General features: G+C 46.0%; 1 protein-coding gene across 7 annotated transcripts in view; it reads left to right on the top strand.

Annotated features, from left to right (window-relative positions):
- The window catches only part of TBC1D8 (TBC1 domain family member 8), a 103,668-nt gene that overhangs the window by 58,910 nt on the left and 25,978 nt on the right, over positions 1 to 18,780 (top strand). For all 7 annotated transcript variants that reach the window (XM_047743988.1, XM_047743989.1, XM_047743984.1 and 4 more), the window contains 4 exons: positions 2,438 to 2,556; positions 5,882 to 6,110; positions 8,253 to 8,493; positions 17,877 to 18,084. In XM_047743988.1, coding sequence (XP_047599944.1) covers positions 2,438 to 2,556; positions 5,882 to 6,110; positions 8,253 to 8,493; positions 17,877 to 18,084 — 797 coding nt within the window. The remainder of the gene's footprint in view (positions 1 to 2,437; positions 2,557 to 5,881; positions 6,111 to 8,252; positions 8,494 to 17,876; positions 18,085 to 18,780) is intronic.

The raw sequence follows: 18,780 nt of genomic DNA, 5'->3' as shown, positions 1-18,780 counted from the left end.
TACTCAAGGGGTGCTTGGGTGACTCAGTCACTTGAGCATCTGACTCTTGATTTTGGCTCAGGTCATGGTCTTGGTTGTGGGGTCTTGGGATTCAGCCCTCTGGAGGCTCTACACTCAGTGGGAAGTTTGCTTCCGGTTCTCCCTCTCCCTCTCCCTGCTGCTCCCCATCCCCTGATGACATGCTTTCTCTCTTCAAATAAATCTATCTTAAAAAAAAATACTCAAAGATTGATGACCCCATACTCAAAAAAATACTCAAAAAATTTTTCCCATTTATTCTTTGCCTTAAATAGTCTGATCGGTTGGCTTTATTATGATAGATAATAAATTACAAAGATCTAGAAAGAGTAAACCTTGAAGAGAAGGGCAGAGGTCCAGGCATCCCTAAGGCTCCTTGCAAGTTTATTGGCTTTAGTGAAGACCCAAGGACTCTCTTGAGATGGTGCGATATGCTGTCCCCCCCACTAGGAAGACCCCATTGCTGACCCCCCACCCCCCAGTTATAGGAAGTGTTTTTGTGACTGACACCTACATGGTTGCCATTGGAAGACACTGAACAGCAGAGACTTAAGCCAGAGGTGGGCAGACCTGAGCACTGAGTGTGAGGCACCAAGCAGACTGTGAGGGGCTCGAGTTCAGGTAGATGACGCTTAGAAACTTCATGAGAATCCTGCTATGAAGCCTGACAGAACTTGGTTTGACTTGTGTTTTGAAAGGATCTTTTCCCCTTGTAAGAGGAATGGGGAGCCTGAAGGGCCAGGGGTTTCCAGCAACCAAAAGGGCCTCCTGGGTGGGAGGGGGAGGAGAGTGAGATGACCCTGACCACGACCCCCCCCCCACAGCTTGCTCTCCTAAACTGCACGTGGCTGCATGTCCAGTCTGTTGATCCTTAAAGAGCAAGAGTTGGGAGGAGGGGTGGCATTGATGGACAGCTGCGTAGATTGGTGTGGACTGAATGGTATCTTTCTCCCCCATGTTCATATCTTGAAGCCTTAGCCCCTAGTGTGGTAGTATTTAGAGGTGGGGCCTGGGGATGTAATTAGGTTTACAGAAAGTCATGAGGGTGGGGCCCCATGATGGGTTTCCTTATAAGAAGAAGAAGAGAGACCAGATCTCTCTCTCTCGCTTTTCCTTATGAAGAATTCTCTTGGATTGCTCTGATGACTCCTTCCTAAACTGTCCATTCAGAAAATCAGTCCCCACACAGATGTTCTTTATACTCACTGATCCTAAAAGCACAAGTCTGCAGTAAGTTCTTCTCTGGCATTTTTATCCCTAGGCTTTTTAGAATATCCCTCCATGCATCTATGCTCTGCAGGGAGGAAATCTGCAAATAGTATACGAAAAGTTTGGTGTTTAAAAAAATACATGTCTGACTTTTGTGTGTATGGTATGTGGTTCTGTTGACCACTATGCCTCTCACATTGGCCAGCTTATTCTGCATTGGTGTTGGGTAGCCCTTGACCTCTTAGAGGTTAGAATATCTCCTGCTTTCCATTTTGGAAATCTTGTCCTCCTAGCTGGGCGTTTATCTGTTCCTATACTACACACACCTGATGCACACGTCCCTTTTCTTGTCCATCCTGGGCTTGCTTCAAGGCAGGGGACTTTATTGAGCACTTGTTGTATGCTGGGTCCTTCACTAGGAGCTGGCACAGTCCCTGTGCCAAGGTGCCCATTGTCTAATGGAGAGTAGCAGGAGTCTCCTCAAGGGGAAATACTAAAATAACTAAGCTTTTTGGTAACAGTGTTGCTTAATGCTTCAGTAATGGGGTGATTTCTTTTTAATTGCCTTGGAAAGAAATTAACTTACTAGATATGGTTTAATGTTGTATGTTTCAAACATTTAGTATATAATTTCTTATGTATGTTCTTAAGGGATATTGTTGTAAATGATATGAAGTACAGCTTGGTAAACCTGGAAGTTCCCTAGGTTGTTGCTGTTGTATTTAATGATGCCTGTTGTGAGTGGCCACACCCTTGGGCAAGCAGTAGAGCTTTCTCAGAAGGCTCTGTCCTCTGTGACCCTGGGCTGAGGTCCCTCTTGAGGGATCCCTGTCCTCACAGGGTAAACTATGTAAGACTGTTCGGAATTGGCCCACTTCGGGGGGCTTGTTTCCCTTGGAACAGCTGCGTAATTATGAATGTTTCCGTCACTTGAGTAGATGTGGTGGGAAGTCCAGGCATCAGCAAGGGCGACAGGACATCCACATGCAGTTCCTGGCCTACCCATGTAGCAGTGGGTGGGTGTTTGCAAATCCCAGTGCTGTGGCGAAGGACACGGTGGCTTCAAAGGAGGGTGTCTTCCTTGTCTGCTGTGGCCCAGGGTGTGAGAAACCAGGATGTTTTAACCACAGAGGTTTTGGAATATTTGGAAGAGGAGTTCATGGTCTAGGAGTTACTTTTAATTTCGGTATCTTTTTATGTTCTAACCCAGGTGCGACATTAGAGGAAATAAACCAGCATTGGGACTGGCTGGAGCAGAATCTCCTGCACACTTTGTCTGTCTTTGATAATAAGGATGACATTGCCAGCTTTGTCAAGGGGAAGGTAAAGGTAGGTCCTTTGACTGAAATGCTTCTTCCCAATTCCCCATCTTAGAACTTCCGTATGACATTTTGAGCACTGTAGCATTTTTTATCAGATTCGAACAGTTTTCTCCACCATGACTGAACATCTTGGATTTATACACAGAGGAGCTGGACTGGTCACTTGTCAAACTTCATGGTCAGTCTGGCAAAATACACATGAAACTGGAAAATCCACGCTCTCAAGCCCAAGTTTTTGTTCTCCTTTACAGAAGGGAGGGTCCTCTCTTGTCTCAGGGAGGAAAAAATGCCAACATTTATGTTTTTGTAGAGTAGAAATGTTACTTGACTCCTTAGACTCGTTATTCCCACCTTTTTGCAGTTGTGACATCTTTTCATTCTATTTTGTTGGATCTGACACTTTCCTTTTCCCAAAAGTGGCTGTTTATTCTTCAACTATTTTAATTAAATGAAATTAAAACCAATTAGGTTTTGAGAGGGCAAGACAGGACTCTTTTGGAGAGTATCTGTGAATATCTCATGTGAGTTCCATCTTCTCTGTCATTGCAACAACATAATTGGTACCCTGTGCTTTAAATGCCCCATCAGGCAGAGTGAGACCGTTTCTCATTCCGATTTTAACCTTTATTAAACACTTTAACACATTAGCCTATAATACAGTTTTTCTCCTTGTCGGTAAAATCCCCCAGACCATTGATTTTGTTTATTTTTTTCAAAAGTTTGCCTCAAAAGTGCTTCAGCTTTTAGTAAAGGGTGCCAAAATGAATTCTCGGTTTTAAAGGGACAAAGCGGAAGTATTCTTTTCCTTTGGGTATCCGGGACTCTGATGTCCCCAGGTAGGAACCAAAGGTCTCCTGAGTCAGGCAGTGTGGCTTTGATGGCTGGTGGACTCTTGGTGTCACCTCTAGCCTCAGGGGTTGGCAGGTGGACCCAGGCTGTGGTGGGGACTCATCCAGCCTGTCAGTTACCATCTCTGCTTGGTCCGACTGACTAGCTTGGTTCCCTGGGTCAGGACCCACTGGGGCTTAGGTACAGAAATGCCTCTTCCATGGCTGTTTTTTGCACTTGCCTCCTTTCTCCTTTGTCTAATGTATGCTGTGGTGGTTTTTTGATTTAGAGTTTCTCCTTTTAATATGGAGGAAGGAAATTCATTTCTGCTGCAGTGTCTTTGGGAAAGCTTCTGCAGAGGAGGAAGCAGCTTTTCCTCTAGCCTCCTAGGTTTTCCTCCTACGGCCTGGAGATTGAACTGGCAAAAGTCAAACTGATGAGAAAAACAGTTGATCACTGTGTGCGATGTGCATACACATGAGGAAAACTCAGTGATGAGTAACTCAGAGGGGTGGTTAGAATGTGGGGCTTATGCAGCATCTCAACAAAGAACAGTATGTTTATAGGGAAGGGACAAGACAAAGAGAGAGGCATTCAGGCTTTCAGGGGTAGCCAGCTGTGGGAAGGTAAATGTGGGGAGAAATGAAGGGAAGAGAAGAAGGGCTGTTTTTGTGAGGTTGGCTGTGCACATTCCTCTCAGTGCTGGTCAGAGTCTAGAGTTACCTTCCTCTTCCCAGCACAGAAGAGAGAGGCACCTGCACAAATGGGTCTTGGTGTCCTTGTTTTAGGCAAGTAGTGGGGGAAGGCAGAGAGCCTTTTTGGTGTCTGCCGTTTCTCAGTTGCCTTCAGCTCAGAATAATCCTTATACCATAGTGGCACAGTTTGGGATGTCATATTCCAATCCCCTGCACATCAAAACTGAAATGCCTTTTAAAAAAAAAAAAAAAAGAAAGACAGAAAGAAAAACAACAGTTGCAGGGAGGCTGCTGGCCTGGAGCAGGGGCTGGGAGTGGAGGGGTTCTTGTGGTCTGAGGTGGGGTTATATCTGTGGGGCCACTGTGTGGTGTTGGTTCTTCCTTTCCTCTGGGAAGATCCAAAGGAATCAAGAATTGGGGCTTTCCTACTCGTCTTGAGCAGCTGGCTGCTCTGTCAAGCTTTAAAGAAACCCCTGTGCTTAGAGTTGTGCTTGTCACCAGACCCTCCAGTCCACGGAAGTCAAGGGTCTGTGTGGTCACCATCGTCGTGGCTGCATTTGGAGCCCATGCCTCCCGTTCTACTTCCTAAAATCCCCTCCACACCTCGTGGTCTGGAGCTTTATATGTTAGACATGCTTTTAAAGTTATTTGTTTTCTTATAATTTTTCTATTTAATGATGTCTAGTTAAATAAAACTTGGAAAAGAAGAAAAATATAATGAAAGAAATGAGAAGCACTTGAAATTTTACCAGACTTGAGATTCATTTCATAAATCTTATTTTGGGATGCCTAGGTGGCTCCCTTGGTTAGGCACCTGCCTTTGGCTCGGGTCACGATCTTGGGGTCCTGGGATCGAGCCCCACATTGTCAGGCTCCCTGCTTAGCAGGGAATCTTCTTCTCTCTCTGCCCCGCTCCTTAAGCCTTGCTCCCATCTTGTGCTCTTTCTCTCTCTCTCTCTCTTTTCCTCTCTCTTTCTCTTTTTTTTTTTTTTTTTAAAGATTTTATGTATTTATGTGACAGAGAGACATCACAAGTAGGCAGAGAGAGAGAGAGAGAGAGAGCCCGATGCGGGACTTGATCTCAGAAACCTGAGATCATGACCTGAGCTGAAGGCAGAGGCTTGACCCACTGAGCCAACCAGGTGCCCAATAAATAGGATCTTTTTTTTTTTTTTTAATTTATTTGACAGAGATCACAGGTAGGCAGAGAGGCAGGCAGAGAGAGAGGAAGGAAAGCAGGCTCCTTGCTGAGCAGAGAGCCCGATGTGGGGCTCGATCCCAGGACACTGGGATCATGACCTGAGCCGAAAGCAGAGGCTTTAACCCACCGAGCCACCCAGGGGCCCCAGATCTTAAAAAAAAAAAAAAAAAACAGACTAACTTGTAACTCAAATTTGGATAGTTCTTCAGGGCTGATGCATCAGATTCACTTTTGAGCCAGTAATTCGATTATCCTGTCCCTGTAGGGAGTGCCGGGAGGTATCACACAATAGTAACTTGTTAGGAAACTCAGGCCTAGAAGTTGGTGATTTGCCCAAAGCCTCATGCCTGGTTAGTGGCCAAGTGAGAGACTTATCTTGGGTTCTCTGCCCCCCACCCCCAGCTCATCAGTCCGCCAACCGTGGCCCTGCTTCTGGGTGGTAGACAGAGTGGCGCGCCACTCTCCTCCACCCCTGGTGGGTGGGTGTGTGTGTTGGTGGCAGTGTAGACTCCTCAGGGGCCTGTGCTTGGCTCTCCCTTCCCGCCTCTGCCTGCCTCTCCCTTTGTCCCTTTCCCTGATGAGGAGTCCCTTACCTTTCTGTGTGTCAGGCTCTGATTGCGGAGGAGACGAGCAGCAGGCTTGCCGAGCAGGAAGAGGAGCCTGAGAAGTTCCGAGAGGCCTTGGTGAAGTTTGAGGCCAGGTTCAACTTCCCAGAGGCAGAGAAGCTGGTCACCTATTACTCCTGCTGCTGCTGGAAGGGCAGGGTCCCCCGCCAAGGCTGGCTCTACCTCAGCATCAACCACCTCTGTTTCTACTCCTTCTTCCTGGGCAAGGAACGTAAGTGAGGCTCGTGCTGCCGTTCGCAGGGGAAGCGGACCCTCGGGAAGCTCAGTGCTGGTCTGAGATGAGAGGAAGAGCTAGAGCATGAAGGATTTTTAGATGAGTAGTTGAGATGGTAATGAGCAATACTTGATTAACTTCAAATGGTGTGTGCAGACAATTTTATTTCCATATGCAACCACCACTAACGGGCTTTGGTTTTGTGAGAGTTCATTTTTTTCATTGCCTTAAACATTTCAGTGAAGCTCTCTTTGTAGAGCTACTGAAGGTTTACTTGATGTTGCTCTGAAAACGCATTGTCAAAACTGACAGCCCAATGCTTCTAAAGGAATGGAACATGTTGTTGTTTCTTAAATGTGCTTGATTGGGGGAGGAGGGCATTTAAAAAGTTCCCAGCCCTGAAGGTCACGACTGCTCCTGGAAAAGAAGCAGGATGTACAGCTGTTCCTTGGAATGGGAGGGAATTCTTCACCTGGGTGCACTTGAGATTCAGGCAGTGATGAACTTTTCACACTTTGATGCACTGACCATTACCATGCGAGGTGATAGAATTCCAAGATAAGAAAGAAAAGTCGTGAGTGTTGGTTGTATATTGAATTTTTAAAAAGTCATTCCCATGGAAACTTCTTTTGGAACTACATACTGTTTGAAGCACCCAGGCAGGATGGCAGCTGTGTGTGTATATAAAACAAGTATATGCGTATGTATGTGTTTATATATGTCATTTTTTCCCCTTCCTGCATTTAAGTTTATATTTCAAGTTGAACCAGTGGGAGGGGCTTCTCTGAAATTGTGCTGACACAGCTTCCTGCCCAGGGTCATCGCTTCTCTTTCTCACGCTGCCAGCTTCAGGTCTGATCCTCCAGTACATAACGCCATGTTTGCATGACCTTTCCCCACCCTTGGTCTGTGCTCTGACCTGATCTTGACCATCCTTATTCTTGTACTTTGTGCAATGCTTCTCAAAATTCATGCCGGTCTTTCCCTTCCCCATTCTTGTGCCTCTTTGGAAACTCCAGTTCACCCTTCAAATTCAGTTCAGAATTTTATCACCTCCAGGAACTTTCCCTGGTCCCCTTACAATTTGCACCATGTTTGTGTTTCTGCTTTAGATTCTGTCAAGTTAGTGGTTGCTTATTTTACATGTCTGTTTTCCCTGTTTGAATGAACTCCTTAAGTGCAGGGCTTTTCACAAAGTAGATGCTTCATGAAATGAAAGTTGATGTTATCGATTGTATATGTATTTGTATGAAAGACTTAGGTGAAAGCACTTAGAAGTAGCTGAAGAAGCTTCATCTCAAGCCTGAAGTCGATGTGTGGCTTTCTAAGTCACTGAAACCCTGAAAACATTATTGCAACAAGTGGAAAGAAACAGTAGAAAGAGAAACACTTGAAGTTCTCCTTGATCTGAAAAAGAAAATGAATTAGTTTCTGACACCTGTCATTCATGGTGACTAAGTCAAATTTTGCTAGGATGCTAAGTTTTGAAAAAAAAAAAGATTTCTAGTATTTTATAACATTTAAAATCACTTAAAGTTGTTACAGTGTCTCTTTTTTCTATTTGCATTAGTAAGCTCTAGCTAGCCTCGCCATTACTGTATTGGAAACATTTCCCAGAACAGAACACTTGTTTATAAAATGTACTGTTTGTACTGTATTACTTTAAAGAATTCCATAGAAATTATGTGTCTTCTAAGACTGTCATTTGACACAGTCTAAATGTTAAGCCTGTTTCTCTAAAGGAGATCATGAATAATCCTCTTTTGCACTTTTTTTTTCATGGCTTACACCATGAATGCTGCTTTTGAAACGAGAAATTATGTAGATGGAGAAGTTTTTGGATATTTTGCAAATATTTAGGTTTAAATATTTGTTGTTAACTTGATATTTCAGAACGCTGTCCCGTTTGTGTGCAGTAGCCAAAAACTTGGAAAATTTTACTTAAATCTTTTAAGAAAAATCATGAAACATGAGTTGGGTTCTAACACACAGCTGTCAAGCAGTTTTATGCTTCCCCTTTCCTGCTCTGGTTTTGCGTTTCAGCTTAAGGAAATCCTTGGACTCTTGTTTGCTGGTACAGTCAAGTTTGGCTCACATGTTAGGGTAACCTACGTATTTGCCTTTTTTTCCCTCTTCTAGTTAAACTTGTAGTCCCTTGGGTCGATATCCAGAAGTTGGAAAGAACGTCCAACGTCTTTCTGACGGACACCATCCGAATCACGACGCAGAATAAGGAGCGTGACTTCTCCATGTTCCTGAACCTCGATGAGGTGTTCAAGATCATGGAGCAGCTGGCCGATGTGACACTCCGGAGGCTGCTGGATAACGAGGTCTTTGACCTGGACCCAGACCTGCAGGAGCCAAGCCAGATCACCAAGCGGTAAGGCGCTTCCGTTTTCGGTTCCTCACCCACGGTACTGTGGCAGTGCGCCACCACATTCATTTACATGTGCTTTGTTAGTCTTAGTTGTACCCATTTAAATGTCCCTTGTGGCTTGATGCAGATTTTCCTGTGGTGTCGATCATGATTGTGACATAGTAAGTGGCAGCAATGGTTGATTATTTTTTTAATAGGGAAGGTTTTTTTTTTTCTTTTAAGATTTTATTTATTTTAGAGAGAGTGAGCAAGCTGGGGGAGTAGGGGGAGGCGGAGAGGGAGAGAATCTCTAGCAGACTCTGCACTGAGCGTGTACGCAGCCTGGGACTCTATCCCATGACCCTGACATGACCCAAGCTGAAACCAAGAGTCATGTGCTCAACTAACTGAGCCATCCAGGCACCCTGGTTATTGTTTCCTTCTTTCTTTTTTTTTTTTTTTTTTTTTTTTTTAATGCAGTTGACTTTGATTTCTGGATCCAATTCTGCTTTATTTCCAGATATTTGGAAACTGATTTTTATAAAAATACTTCTAAGTAAATATAATATGGATAGCTTCATGATAGAATTCCATTCAGCACTGTGCTTTATTAGCGAACATTAAGAGATTTTATATTTCCATATGAAAGTGCCTTTTTTTTTTTTTTTTTTTTAATTTGTCAGAGTACAAGCAGAGAGAGCAGGAAGCCTGATGCGGGACTTGATCTCAGGACCCTGGGATCATGACCTGAGCCAAAGGCAGGCACTTAACTGACTGAGCCACTCAGGTATCCCTGAAAGTGCTTTGTAGAAAAAGTTTTCAGGACAATGGATTTATTTTTGGTACTAGTTAGTCATTAGTGCCTTAGTAATACTCTTAAGTTCACATTCTTTATGATTGGTTTGCCCCTATTGATGCCAGGTGTGGAGATATCTGGAGCAGTTGCTTGAATTATTAGTCATTTTAAAGAAGTTCGGCTTCATTATCTAAAATTTAAATGGTGGCGTTCGGCTGAGCTTGACTGTGATTCGTGACTTGGTGGTTTAGACCAGGTAACTGCAGAGTTTATACAAAGATACCCTTAGAGAAATAGGTCATCTAACAATTGCTGTTGTGGCTAGATAGATTTGATATCGTTAGAGAATCCCACTACTATTTAGTACTACTAGACGTGAAAAAAACGTTTTAATGTGGGAAAATACACACAATATAAAATTTGCTACCTTAATACCGCTGAACCATGCAGTTGAAAATGGATAAATTCACATTATGCAACCCTCCCCTCCATCCAGTCCTGGGACACTTCATCTTGCAAAACTGAAACTCTGTCCGCATTAAGCAATAACTCTTGTTCCCCTCCTCCCCCAACCTCTGGCAACTGCCACTCTACTTTCTGTCTGAGTTTGACTACTCGAGGTCCCTCATGTAGGTGGAATCATACAGTATTTGTCTTTTGTGGCTGGCTTATTTCACTTAGTGTCATGTCCTTACGGTTCATCCATGTCGCAGCAGGTGCCAGAACTTCCTTCCTCTTTAAGGCTAGGTAGTAGTCCATTGCGTGGATATGCCACATTTTCTTTCTCTGTTCGTGCATCGAAGGACACAAAGCCATTTCTACCCTTGGCTGTTGTACGTTGATGCTGCTGTGAGCATATGTGTGCATATATCTTTTCGATTCCCTGCTTTTACATGTTTTGGGCATATAACCAGAAGTGGAATTGCGAGATCACGTGGTAGTTCTGTGTCATTCTGTGTCTCATCATTAAAAAGAATTTTTAAATCTCTTATAACATTCCTGTTATTCCTTACACATGTTTGGTATTTTCTTGGAACATCTGGGAGAACGTGTGTCTAACCCGTGGTCTCTAAATGGCAGTGTGTTTGTAGTTGGCCTGTATTCAGGACGAATTTAGAGCCCCTGCTGTGTGCATGCGTTAGAAATTGGTCATGTATCATCACAAGTAAGGCAGAAATCAAAAAGTGAACTTTTTTGGTGAAACTCCAATGGATTTCACTTGGTTTTGTGTCCTCAGCATCTGACATTTCCTTTGTGAGAAGAGTGCTGCTGCTTGTCACTCCCTTATGAAAGGAGATCCTTGGGGTGCTGCCCTTGGGTCTTCTGACTCCCCATCCTGAGCTGCTCCCTGGGCTTCTGGACCCCGGGTTTCCCATTACCGTCTCTGGCTCTGTCTTACGTCCAGAGAAGACAGCCCAGCTCTCTCTCATGTATCTCCAAATATCTCTATAGCCATTTGGTGTCTGAGTCCTTTTAGTCCAGCTTACAAAGATTGGTTAAAAAGGAAGAAACAAGTCTCGGTTGGAGGAATTGTTAAAGGGCTTCTATAAATCACCCAGTGAAGTGTCTATCTGTTCTATGGGTTTTGCATTGATGTGTACGTGTGTGAACTGCCTCCCCACCGCCCCCCACCCTCCACCGGGTCTTAGCACTGGGAGGCTGGCGGATGGCCTGTGTGCTCTGGTCAGCTCTGTGGGCACTAGGGTTTCGGGTGATTTCTCATAGATCTCCTGATGGTCCTTCATGGCTCCACTTCTAGATGTAGCATTGTGGTTTTGGGTAGAAACTGGGTAAGAAGAGGCAGATGGCTGGTTTGTCACATTTAAGACCCTGTGGTAAAATCATTAATTTTTAAAAAGATTTTATTTTATTTATTAAGGAATGAGAGAGAGCATGAGAGGGGAGAAGGTCAGAGGGAGAAGCAGACTCCCCATGGAGTTGGGAGCCAGATGCGAGACTTGATCCCAAGACTCCGGGATCATGACCTGAGCCAAAGGCAGTCACTTAACCAACTGAGCCACTCAGGCACCCAAAATCATTCATTTTGGAAGAAAATTCATCAGTACAAGCAGTCTTCATGCACATTCCAGAATTTAGGTGAATTACACGAGGCTCCCCCTCCTCCACTTTCTATCCCAATAATGATCAGGGAGGGGAAGAGAGAGAAAAGGACAAAACAAGGCCCTGCAGGTGCCTCGGGTTGGCCTGAGATGGATGGCAGGATTCTGGTCCCTAGTATGTTTTGCTGGTCACTGCACTTTGAGTGACTTCTTCCAAAAGTGAAAGGCATGTCCTTGCCTACCAGTTCCTCACTGGGTCTCATGTGTAGCTTTCTGTCATGGAGACCTAGGCCTGTGGACATAAACAGGTAATGACTCAGTCTACTTGACATCCTGCCAAGAGAGCCCAGGTTTTCAAGTTGAGGAAAACAGTCTCTTGATGCAAAGGGCACAATCAGAAGTGCTGGAATGCTCCTCAGGCTCCCTTTTGTTGATGTATTTTCACTTCCCTTCCCAGATAACAGCTTTAGAAAGGTGCCTTTGAGGTCGCTAGTGTGGTGAGCCATCTGATTGCAGATTAGTCAGGATTGCTGCTCACTCTCACTCCCATGGGACTTCAGGAAAGTGCCCACAGGAGCTGGGACTCCAGCAGGAGCCGGGAGGATGGGCTGGTGCATCGCACAACAGGACCCCGTCAGACAAGTTCCAGCCAGCTGGACCCAGGAGTCCTCTGGCCCAGCCCTCACACTTTGCAGAGGAGGGCCTGGACCAGGGATTCTGGGGCATAGCAGCAGAATCCAGGAGGGCGGGAAAACGGAGACTGGGGAAGGGACTTTGGGGCCTGGGGTGGGGAGCAAAGAAATGGATTGGTCCTGAAATTTACCAACACAGTAACATTTGTGAAGCTGTGAGTGATGGGTTGAGAGTGGTGTAGCCAGCTTTTGAGGGGTGGGAGATTGGGAAGGTGATGGGTTTCACCAAATCAAATTTAATATCGCCATTAAAATCTATATTGACTGATTGGAAAGCGCTGGAGGAAAACATAGTTAATGCAGTGCAGTGAATGGAGGCTGTTTCTCCCAGTGGAAGATCTTTCTGGTATCTAAAGGTCAGTGGGGGATGCCTGGGGTGAGGGGGAGGGTGTAGGGGTCGGGGGGGGGGCTGACGTCTTCAGTAATAAGCCCTCATCCCCTGTTGCCTGGCTGATTGCCTGGCTCCCTGGTCTGACTTTTCAGAACTTCTTTGGCCTTGTCTGCCCACGTTTACTCCCTTTCCTGCTGTTCTTGTACGCTTCTAAGAATGTCCATCCTAGCCGTGTAATTTATTGGGCTTTCTGTCCTTGTCATTCTGTTTGGCGTTGACATCTCTTAGGGGCTCCTTGTACAGCCCCGAACAGCTCCTGCCTATGGGGAAGGCCTATGGGTCCCCACCCTGCAGAGCCCTAGCTGCTCTGTACTTCAACAGGCTGTTCTGGGGCATGGTGGAGGGCAGAGGGCAAAGGCAGGAGCGTTGAGCATGAAAAAGCCTCCTAGATGCCAGTGTTGTTGAGGTCTCAGTCTGCTGGGGCTCCGAGGATGTACTTTCAAAGAAATGGGGGCACTGCAGGCCCCGGCTGAGTCTATGTGCACCCTGTTCCCTGTCTTCTGAGGCCTGGGTTTCCCTCATGCCCCCTCCGGGCCCAGGAGACCCAGGCAGCTGTGCGCGCTGTGTAAGGTACATCACGGCAAGGTTGTCCTTCTCTTTCCTTGGTGCTCTTGGGAGAGAGTAGGGGAGAGGTGTTTCAAGTCAACACACATTCGAGGGATGCCATGTTTTCTGTGCAGACTTGGGCTTTGAGGAGAAGTATGCGTATGTGGTGGTGCTGATGTGCTTCCTCATTGCTGGCTCTTGCCCAGAGTTTCAAATGAGTTGGGTGTGGGTCTGTGGGTGGGTGTGTCACGAAGAGCCTCTAGAAATCTTTGTACGCGTTTTATGGGGCAAACTGCTGGCAGAGGACCACGTTATTCCAGAAGGGCAGGGATAGTACTTGAGGTCTCCTGTCAAGGGCACAGCGGGGACATCCTCACACTGGGAGCTAACGCGGGAGCCCCCTGCCCCAGCTGCCACAGAGCCTGAGTTTGGGGGAGCATTTTGTCTTGAGCTCCCTCGTGCTCCTGACACACAGTAGGTTTGTGTCTGTGGGATGAATGACACGAGGGAAGGAGAGTTAACCATGGCACATGAGGCCTGACATGGGTCTTCCCTAAAGCGTTTTAACAGGTTGATGTGGAAAAGAGACAGGGGAACCCTGTTTTTGGTACATTTGTACCAAAACTAAAGAAGAGAAAAATCGAATTCTAGGTTCACAGAGAAACAAAAGAAGGACCCACCCCTTCATTTCTTGGGTCTAAGTTCTAGTGAATGAAGTGTGGAGTTTTGAGTGTGGGCATGTAGTTCAGAATTGCTGTGTTGTTGTCGTGCAGGAATGGTCATGTCATTGTAGCTCCACGAGCAAACTTGGTGTTCTTGCTCCATATTCTGATAAACTCACATTTATTTCCCATGTGGCTATAGGCTCATACAAGAGCATGTGTTCAGACAGGAGGGTCTGTGGCACCGTCCCTTCTAGTCTCAGCTACCGCTTTCTCTTGGAGCGATTGCTTTGGTCAGTGCATACCAGCAAGGTGGACACTAGGGGTAAATACTGTGGGGGCTGCTGGGCTAGTTTACATCTTTTTAGGGGTGCTTCTGCCCTGGCTTACAGGCCTGTGCTTGGCTACTGCTTTCTGAATGGTCAGTTATGACTCGTGTGTTGGGCATCTCTATGGAGGAAGAGGGGGAGCATTTAGTCGGTACTGGAAGGTCTCAAAGGCAAATTTTGACCAGTGGGCTTTGTTTCTGGTGTTCTTCTGCAAGAGGAGTGGATATTTTTAAGCATCAAAACTACCACCTGCTTCGAAACAGACCAAAAGGATGAAGTGGTCTTACCCTGAGCTTCATAAAGGGCTTGAGCTAGCTACTGGATCTTCATCTCCATCTGTCAGAAAGTTCAATGCTGCATGTATACATAGAATCCGTATTTAGAGGTGAAATTGGAAGAGGACTTTCTAAGGAAGGAAGAGGATTTAGGGAAGTCCTTCCTGCTGCTTTCTTAATTTTTTTTTAAAGATGTTTATTTGAGAGAGTGCAGGCATGCAGAGGGAGGGGCAAAGGGAAGACAGAATCCTGAAGCAGTCTCCCTGCTGAGTGTGGACCCCGACAAGGAGCTCGATCCCAGGACCCTGAGATCATGGCCTGAGCTGAAACTGAGAGTCAACACCTTAAATGACCGAGCCATCCAGGTGCCCCCCTCCTTTCTCTCTTATAATGCGAGGTCACTGGTCTGTGGCCGCTGAATGTGTGAGAGACAGACTCCAATGGTGACAGAGAACAGCCCAGAAAGCAGAGTGGAGGTGACGTGTCGTACACCCAGGCTGCTCAGAAGCCATGGGGAAGGGGATTGAACTGAGCAGTTGGCTGGTGCAGCAGGTGCACTGAATAGAAAAATCAGAAAACCGAGTGCCTTAGTCTTAAATTGAAGAACTGGCTGCAAGGTAAAATACCAAAAGTACCCCCCCCCAAGCCCCCACCACCATGCTTCTAGGAAGGAGCAGACAACAGGTGAATTTAGTGGTGGCTGGACCCGTACCTGTGAGATGCGTACAGGAAGTTTGCATTGGCTTTACTTTCACCAAAGCCAGCACGGCTAGCATACTTTGAGGACAAGGATATAAATCTTCCAACGTAAATGTGCTGAATGTAGGTCGGCTTTCAGAGAACTGGGGTGATATTGAGGGGTCTTGCCTTCCATCCCATAGTACGTGAATTTCTAGAGCCATTCGCTGTGCTTTCCCATGTTTTCCCAGTTCCTCTGGGGTAAAACGCAGGCTCCTTTGGAATTGCCATCCATGGAGTATCAGGTGCTGCGTGTTAAGGGACGGCAGCTTTCCCCCAGGAACTGGACCATCTTGATCTGTAGAATTTGTATAATTTCTTGCTGTGCCCAGAAGACCTTCTGGGCATGCATGTATCTCTCTTTGTGAGGGTTTGATAGTAAATTAGTAAACAGTAAATTCCAAGCACTCTCCCATTTCCATGTGGGGTCTCCTGGGAAGACGGTTGTGTGATGGTGTGAAAATGAGGACTGGGATGGGAATGAGACCTGGCACAGGACGGGCCTCTGTGTGTGAGTTCTGGCCCTGGCCCTGGCCCTGCTGGGCTGGGGGGGAATGTGTCTGAAAGATCACTCAGGCTGTGGCATTTAATACCTTGCATTAGGGAACATTTTAAAAGTTAATCTTTTCCTAAAAGAAAATAGCTTCATTTTTAAAAAAGTTAACAATACATGGTCAGGTAGGAAATTTAAGCAGAATAAAAATGAAAAGTGGAAATCCTACTACGCAGAGTCAATAACAATTAACATTTATACAAAGTCTTTATACATCATCTAATGCAAATTTTATATTATATAAATGGAATCATACTGTAGATGCTATTTCTAATCTGCTTTTTTAATATTGTGGCCATCCACAATATATGTGGCCATATTTTGTTCCCATTTTATAGATGTCAAGATGTGATACAGAGAATTGTTATCTAAGGTCACCCAACTGATAAGAAAGCTAAGAGTTCAAATTCTCTCAGATGAATTTAAAGAACTCTTATTTGATGTGGCAAAGAAAAATTTTTATCTCTGTACAGTGGAATTTCCCCTCTACTAGAATTTTGGGGTGGGACATAAATTCATCAGTATTTGCAAACATTGTGAGTTGGCTGCCTTCTTGCTTTACTGGATATTAGAGCCAAGACTCAGGGTATGGGGGGGTCCCCTGGGGTAGGATTTTTTCCCCATTGTCCACTGTCCATACTGATGTGACACGATGGAGTTCTCCCCAGTGATACTTCGACTTGGATCTATTTTATTAATTTTTTTGTTTATTTTTGAGAGAGAGAGAGAACTGGGGGAGGGGCAGAGGGAGAGGGAGAGAGAGAATCTTAAGCAGGCTCCATGCCCTTTGCAGAGCCTGACTTGGGGCTTGATCTCATTACCCTGAGATCATGACCTGAGCTGAAATCAAGAGTCAGATGCTCAGCGGGCTGAGCCAGCCAGCCACTGCTTGGATTTGTTTTCTAAAGGTAATAATAGCTAATGTTTATTTGGCACTTATTGTATGTCAAGCACAGATCTCAGTTGAACTGCTTTTTGGAGCAGATACTGTACAATTCACTGTGTTAAAGTTTCCCAGTCACTGGTTTCTCAGTCCAGTCAGAGTTGTGCAGCCATCCCCACACTCAGTGTAGAACATTTTCTTCACCCCAAGGAGGAACCCCATACTCATGAGCAGCCACACCCCACTTCTCCCTTTATCCCTTCCTCTTTGGAATCACTAAGCTCTTTTCTCTCTCTTTTTTTAAAGATTTTATTTATTTATTGATAGACAGAGATCACAAGTAGGCAGAGAGGCAGAGAGAGAGAGGGGTGGGAAAGCAGGCTCCCCGCTGAGCAGAGATCCCGATGTGGGGCTCGATCCCAGGGCCCTGAGATCATGACCTGAGCTGAAGGCAGAGGCTTAACCCACTGAACCACCCAGGTGCCCTGCTCTTTTCTCTCTTGATGAGTTTTGCCTATTCTGGAAATTTCATCTAAAGGGACTCAGGCAGTATGTAGTCTTTTGTGTGTGTAATGTTTTCGAGGTCCGTCCACGTTGTACTTGTGTCAGTATTTCGTTGCTCTGTGTGGCCGAGTGACCTTCTGTTATACGGCTCTGTCACATTTTGTTGATCCGTTTGTTAGCTGATGGACGTTAGGCTTGTTGCCAGCTCTGCCTCTCTGAGCAGGTGTGTCCAGGGTTTGGAGCAGATGTACATTTTCGATTTGCTGGGGTCTATGCCTAGGAGGGGAATTTCAGGGTCGTATGGTAAGTCCATGTTGAATCTTTTGGAGAAACAGCCATAAACTTTTCCAGACCGGCTGCACCATTTTACATTCCTGCCCATGGGGTATGAAGGGTTCTATTTCTCCACGTCCTTGCCAGCACTTGGTGTTACTGACTTTTTGATACTGGATTCTTAAACATTTGTTTAAATATCACTGTGGTGGGGCGCCTGGGTGGCTCAGTTGGTTAAGCGACTGCCTTCGGCTCAGGTCATGATCCTGGAGTCCCGGGATCGAGTCCCGCATCGGTCTCCCAGCTCCACGGGGAGTCTGCTTCTCCCTCTGACCTTCTCCTCGCTCATGCTCTCTCTCACTGTCTCTCTCTCTCTCAAATAAATAAATAAAATATTTAAAAAAAAAAAATAAATATCACTGTGGTGACTCACAGTGTTGCTCAAATCAGGAAGGGAGTATCTTTTTTGAACTGTGAGTTTGGTGTTTTACTTTTGTGCAGAGGCAACCCCTCCTGCCTTGAGGACCCATTTCCAAAGTTGGCTGTAAAGTGGGGCATGAGCTGTGACCCATGCGGGACCTGGGGGGGGGTCTCATCCACTTCCATGTCCGGAGCCCCAGTTGGCTTCGCAGGGTTTTCCTTTGTAAACCCGTGTGTTTGTTCACCATGCCTGCCTCTTTTTCTCCTCTCTCCCTCCTCTGCCAGGGACCTGGAAGCCAGAGCACAGAACGAGTTCTTCCGGGCGTTCTTCAGGCTGCCGAGGCAGGAGAGGCTGCACGCTGTTGTGGACTGCTCGCTGTGGACACCATTCAGCCGCTGTCACACCATGGGACGGATGTTCGCCTCTGACCGTTACGTCTGCTTCGCCAGCAAGGAGGACGGCTGCTGCAATGTCATCCTCCCACTCAGAGAGGTAGGGGCAGCCCTGGCCGGCGCTTCCCGAGCCCGCCTTCTGTCCTTGAGCCCGTGGTGGCCATGAGACTGGCCGGGCAGGGCTGCTCACCCAGCAGGGTTTTGCCCACTGCAGATGGGCCTCTGGAGGGAAGCACGGCCTGCATTTGACCAGTCCCCATGTGGTTGTTGCTTTTTCTGTCATTCCTCCAACACCCTGAAATTAGCCTGGCAGTGATTGGCGAGAAGCACGCGCCCTCACCTCTGCATTAGTGTTGATGCTGTTCAGAGAAAGGCCCTGCCTCACAGTTAAAGCTTTTCTGTCAGCTCTTAGGAAGGATTCCACCCCTTATACTCACAGAAAGGGGAAAGAGAAGAGGCAACTGACAAAAAACATCACCTTGAAAACGTCCGATTGCTTGGCTCTTGTGCCCTCCTGGGACTTGAGTGAAACACTTAAAAATGTTTCCTTTAATATGGATCAGGTCCCTTTGTACTTTAAAAGTCTGCAGTCTGTCCCTGGAAATTCAGGACAGCCTGAGGCTACTTCCAGATCTGAAGAGCTCAGTCCTTTGGTTTCAGGACACGTCTGTGGTGACTGTACCCACCACTCTGTTTCCATCAGGACCTCCAAATTCTGAGCACAGTTGTTTGGGAAAACTCAGAATTTTTTATCCATGTGATCTCCTTCCATGTCATTTTGTAAATGTTTTCATTT

The sequence above is a fragment of the Lutra lutra genome, chromosome 9, assembly GCF_902655055.1.
Source record: "Lutra lutra chromosome 9, mLutLut1.2, whole genome shotgun sequence".
In the NCBI taxonomy this organism is placed as follows: domain Eukaryota; kingdom Metazoa; phylum Chordata; class Mammalia; order Carnivora; family Mustelidae; genus Lutra; species Lutra lutra.
This window is presented reverse-complemented; position numbering and strand designations above follow the sequence as displayed.